The following is a 6,014-nucleotide window of genomic DNA, read 5'->3' as shown; positions in this document are numbered from 1 at the left end:
GCTGTGAGGACTGATATCTGCCACTTGTCAAAAACCCAGCGATTTTCCTCGTGATGGAATGCACGAGGCCCCACACCCCACCGTGAAAGACGGGCGTAAGCACCCGATAAGGGAGAGGTATAAGGGATAGGTCCAGCGATTTTCCTCCATCATGGTGGACTCATGTTTCATAGCCACTGAAAGCAACATGCACAGTATAAGTTCGATCCGGGAGTCTTTTTTCAAATTTGGTGAACAGCCCGAAAGTCGTCGTGAACGCATGTGCCTGGGTCTATAAGTAAGGCGCTCCAAGCCCCATTTCGGTGCCAACCAGCAGAACTAGCAGCCACGGAACACACTTAGAGAGCCATATTAACCATGGATCCTACTAGTCGTGGGTCTTTCCAATACAAACCCCTCTCTCCGTATCTTCTGTCCACTGCCCTCTTCCTGCTATCCTTCTTCCTTCTTCACTACTCATCAGCAATGGTGGTTGCTGCTACCACTGCTTCTTCAACCGTTGAATCCCAAGCGAGAGCTCTCCTCCACTGGAAATCCACCCTTCAAAATCCACATGCCCAACAACTCAGTTCTTGGTCTCTCTCCAACAACACCTGCATGTGGTATGGTATCACCTGCGCTGAGAGTGGAGGCCGAGTTGTGATCACTGGCGTCAACCTACCCCGTGCAGGCTTGGTAGGTAAGCTTGATGGCCTCGACTTCTCTGCCCTCCCATCTCTCACTCGCCTCCACCTCCGACGCAACTATTTGTCCGGAACAATCCCGCCCACCATACGCACGCTTTCCGCTCTCACCTCCCTCGATCTCTCCCATAATCACCTTTCCAGCAATCTGCCCCTCGCTCTCGCCAGTCTCTCCAACCTCACCGAGATGGACCTCTCCTGGAACAAATTCACTGGCGTACTGCCTCCTGAGATTGGTCAGCTCAAGAGTCTACATGCCCTTCGTTTACTCGGAAACAATCTCGCTGGTCCCATCCCTCCGACCCTTGGTAACTTGACCAACCTAAGATTCCTTTACCTTGGCATAAATCAATTCTCTGGTAATATTCCCCATGAATTAGGTAACCTAGTTAACCTCTTAAATCTAAAAATCTCACACAATAAATTAACAGGTTCCATTCCTTCAAGTCTCGGAAATCTCATCAAACTCAATATCTTGTACCTCCACAATAATAATTTATCTGGTACCATCCCTCATGAATTAGGCAACTTAATGAATTTACATTATCTACAAATCGGTGATAATCAATTATCCGGCTTCATTCCTTCCATTCTTGGTAACCTAACCAACCTAAGATTGCTCTACCTCCACAGCAACCTATTCTCTGGTAATATTCCCCATGAACTAAGCAATCTAGTTAACCTATTGGATCTAGCAATCTCAAACAATAATTTAATAGGTTCCATCCCTTCCAGTTTAAGCAATCTCATCAAACTCAAGACCTTGTTTCTCGGTGCAAATAATTTATCTGGCACGATCCCTCATGAATTAGGCAACTTAGTGAACTTACATGTTCTAGAAATCTTAAAAAATCAACTATCCGGCTGCATCCCTTCCACTTTAGGAAACCTTACCATGCTTAACATCTTGCTCCTAGACATCAATAATTTATCTGGTACCATTCCTCATGAATTAGCTAATCTGATGAACTTAAGTAATATAGATATCTCAGAAAATCAGCTGTCTGGCTCCATCCCTTTTACCTTAGGAAACCTCACCACTTTAACTGATTTTCGTGCTTTTAGCAATCAATTTTCAGGCTCTTTGCCCCAAGAACTGGGTAATCACACCAACCTGATTCACCTAGAGGTGAATGACAATAACTTCTCTGGTCACTTTCCTCCACAGAATTGTAAAGGAGGTGCACTTCAATCTCTTACCATAGAAAACAACTACTTTGAGGGCCCCATTCCAAGGAGTTTAAAAAATTGCTCCAGCTTATTTAGAGTTCGCCTTGAAGGAAACAAGTTTAATGGAAATATCTTTGAAGCCTTTGGGATATATCCAAATCTGGACTATATTGACATGAGCTACAACCAATTATATGGCCAAATCTCTCCAAGTTGGGCATATTGTCTAAATTTGACAAAATTCAGGATTTCAGAAAATCTACTTACTGGGAAAATACCCTCCGAATTAGGAAAGTTGCTTCAACTAAGAGTCCTGGACCTTTCTTCAAATCAACTTACAGGAGATATACCGAAAGAGTTAGGTATCATGAGCTCATTGTTCAACTTGACCTTAAGTGATAACAAAATATCTGGAGTAATTCCCTCGGAGTTTGGAAATTTGTCCAATTTGGAAATTCTTGATTTATCCGACAATGACATCAGTGGCCCAATACCACCACAATTAGAGGGGTGTAATAAACTGCGCATCTTGAATTTGAAAAAAAATAAATTAAATGGGAGCATTCCTCCTCAAATTGGAGAGTTACAAGGGTTGCAAGATTTACTTGATCTGAGCTATAATTTTCTTGGAGGAGAGATACCACCACAACTGGCAAGTCTGACATATTTAATATCTTTGAACTTGTCCCACAATAATCTATCAGGTGCCGTTCCTTCATCTTTTGGAAGCATGTTGAGTTTGTCATTAATAGATGTATCATATAATAATTTGGAGGGTCGAGTTCCAAGAAGCAAATTATTTCAAAATGCTAGAGCAGAGTGGTTTATCCATAACAAAGATTTATGTGGTGAAGTGCCAAATTTGCCTTCTTGTGGTACAACCACTGTAAGCACTCGATATTCAACTAAAAACCACATTATGCTCTTTGTCATCACTCCTATATTGGGAAGCTTGGTTCTTTTAAGTATGTCTATTATCATTATTGTAGCTCTTTATAGAAGACGTAAACCTACAGAGAAAAAGGATAGCACTGCTATTATTGGTGATTTGTTTTCAATATTGAATTTTGATGGAAGAGTTGCCTATGACTACATCATCAATGCTTCTGAAAATTTTGATGAGAAATATTGTATTGGGAGTGGAACATATGGTAAAGTTTATAAAATAGAACTCCCGACTGAACAAATGGTGGCTGTTAAAAAACTTCATCCAACAGAAGGAGTATTTGACGAGAAAAATTTCCAAAGCGAGATTCAGACATTAACTGGAATTCGACATCGTAACATTGTAAAACTTCATTGGTTTTGCTCCAGTTCAAGTTGTAAATTTCTTATATATGAGTATATCAAGAAGGGAAGTTTAACTAGCAACCTTCGCAGTCAAGAAACAGCAGAGGAATTGAATTGGGAGAGAAGAATTCATATTATCAAAGATGTGGCCCATGCTTTATCATACATACACCATGATTGCAATCCATCCATAGTTCATCGGGATATTTCCGGTAATAATATATTATTAGACTCTGATTTCAAGGCGTATCTTTCAGACTTTGGTACTGCAAGAATTCTAAGATCTGATTTATCAAATTGGAGCACACTAGCAGGCACATTTGGATATGCTGCTCCCGGTAAGTCATTCTGCTATTTTCTTCTTATTATTTTAATTATTCTATTTGAAAGATATATGTCTTATACTTTGTATTATTTTTCTATTTCAATATCTTATGGAGCTTACCATCCATTTGAAAATAGGATTAGCAACTTGTATCTTTCATTTTTGAATCTATCTATACCATAGCTTAGATATTTAAATAAAACAAAACTAGTGCTGATAGATAATTAATTTTTTCTAATGATGATTATATTATTTAATTGGTAATCATTTTATGAAAAAAAAAAAAAACTATTACTATACATATACTTCAATTCATCAATAATAACATTTATTTTACAAATATCAAAGTGTTTCCAAAAGTTAATATATAAATTTAAAAGGTCAAAAATTGCTTCTGATAAGTGGAAACAAGATTTTGGCATTTTTGTTAAGTTTAAAAAAATACTTAAATTGAAAACAAAAAGATTATTCATTTCTTTATTTTTTGTGCAGAACTTTCGTACATGATAAAGGCAAATGAGAAATGTGATGTATATAGCTTTGGCATAGTAATATTAGAAGTAATAATGGGAAAGCATCCAGGTGATCTTATTTCCCCCTATCATCAGCAGCAGACATTCAACAAATGTTATTCATCGATATATTAGATCAACGTATCTCACCTCCTGCAGCTTATATAGTAAAAGAAGTGCTATTGCTAGCTATTATAGCATTTTCATGCATCCGTATTACACCACAGGCACGACCAACCATGCAAAGGATATCTCACTTATTCACAAGTGGCAACATTCCAACCATTCATGAGTCATTCAATTCAATTAAATTATATCAATTAGTGGAGTTTTAACATAGATGTAGTGCTTAAAAGCTGCAAAAATATGATGTAGCTCTTTCATGTTCCATGATGTAAGTGCTTGTGACTCATTTTTGCCTTCTAGAAACACCATCAAATGAACCTCCACAATATTGTTCTCATTCACCATTCCCCAAAAAAACAAATAAAAATATTTTCTTTACTTTTCTTTTTATGTGTAGCGTCATGACTTCATAGATGGGCCGTTATGTCATGATCCATGTTATTGTTTCAAGTGGAATGATTTTTTTGATGGACCAATGAGTATTAAAAAGAGGGAAAAAAAGAGGCGGCGATGGATTACTGTGATATAACCACGGCAATGTTTAGAAAATTCTAAATACAAAGGAGTTTCTTTTTATAATTGCATGCACGGTCACAGCCGGTTGTCAAATTCACAAAAGAATGGTTGAGCAAAACTAGCAAGATAAACTTCTAGTATGAGTCCCGGTCCTCTCGAAAGAAGAATTAGCAATTAATGTATTCTTTTTAAAAAAAAAATAAATTTATGAATCTTACTTAAAGATTGGATAAATGTTGCAAAAGAAAATGTGAAAGATAAAGGAAAGAGAGAGATTTGAGGAATCTATAAAGAAGACAAAGCAATCCTTGGTCAATAACAGATATAACTAAATCATTAGGACACAACATAGAACACACGTCAACAGACATGTAAAAATCCTTGAAACGCGTCTAGATGATACTAAAACTTCACCATGTAGCCAAATTCTTCCAGATAAAAGCCACCCAAAGTCATTTCACTGACAAATACTCAACAGTAGGAATATTCCTAATTTAAGCATGAATTTTAATCCATTCAAGCTCTACATAGAAACAAATAGTTTTGCAGGTTTGCTCTTAACTCTCTTAGGTCCATGGTTCAAGGTTCAATAAGACCATCGAGCCTATTCACCGCACTATTGCCGTGAGTCATTTTTCAGTTGACTATTTCAAAGTTGGTTAAGGCCATGAATTCTAGCTTGACCATGTCAGTGACTTAAAATTCTCTTTTCCCTAACTTGGGTTCAGATAGATAAAGCCTGATCTACTGCAATTAAGATATTGTCTGTTGCCGAACGTGATCCATTCTAATGCCCATTTCATCATTCGAATGCGCCCATTTCATCATTCGAATGCTTGTTGATCAAATTCTAAGAGAACCCTCTCTAGTTGGTTCGCGTTCACTTTGGGAAGATTTTGGGTCACATTCAAATAGCTCGGGTGGAACAGGTCAGTATGTATTATTTGTGTGGGAAGCCTGCAAGCTCTTGTAGCAGGTCCGCTACAACAGGGAGGAGAAGGGGAAAAAAAAGTAACTAAAGATGAGGGAAGCAAAACCTCATCCACTTCATAGCTTGTTGCAAAAACCAAAGATGTTACTTAGGAGTAAGCAGATGCCCACCATATCCTTCTGCAAATTTGGAAGCCATCTAAAATACATGATGATGCGAGCCTAAGAATGTCATATAGAGCTTTTCAACTGCAATAGGATTCTTTTGCGACAATGCTACCTTAAGAAAGCCTATGTAGCCCAAACCTTGATATCTCAGGCCCTGCATCATTTCGGCCATCCAATATTGATATTTTGCCCATGTTCTCATTCAAGATTCCTCATGCCCTGTAATATTTTCTCCAATGACTTTCACCATTTGAAAGTAAGCTTAGCCCCTTGGTGACAGAAAGCACAGCTTTA

At 37.9% G+C, this 6,014-nt stretch overlaps 1 protein-coding gene across 1 annotated transcript; it reads left to right on the top strand.

Annotated features, from left to right (window-relative positions):
• Positions 1 to 327: 327 nt before the first annotated feature.
• Positions 328 to 4,256, top strand: LOC105044264 (uncharacterized). Its single transcript, XM_029264332.2, has 2 exons — positions 328 to 3,481; positions 3,961 to 4,256. Exons 1-2 carry the CDS (start codon positions 358 to 360, stop codon positions 4,113 to 4,115), a joined length of 3,279 nt encoding a protein of 1,092 aa, XP_029120165.2. The 5' UTR covers positions 328 to 357; the 3' UTR covers positions 4,116 to 4,256.
• Positions 4,257 to 6,014: the final 1,758 nt, after the last annotated feature.

Source organism: Elaeis guineensis, chromosome 4, assembly GCF_000442705.2.
Source record: "Elaeis guineensis isolate ETL-2024a chromosome 4, EG11, whole genome shotgun sequence".
Classification (NCBI taxonomy): Eukaryota; Viridiplantae; Streptophyta; class Magnoliopsida; order Arecales; family Arecaceae; genus Elaeis; species Elaeis guineensis.
The sequence above is the reverse complement of the archived record's forward strand: the minus strand, read 5'-3'. Positions and strand labels throughout refer to the sequence as shown.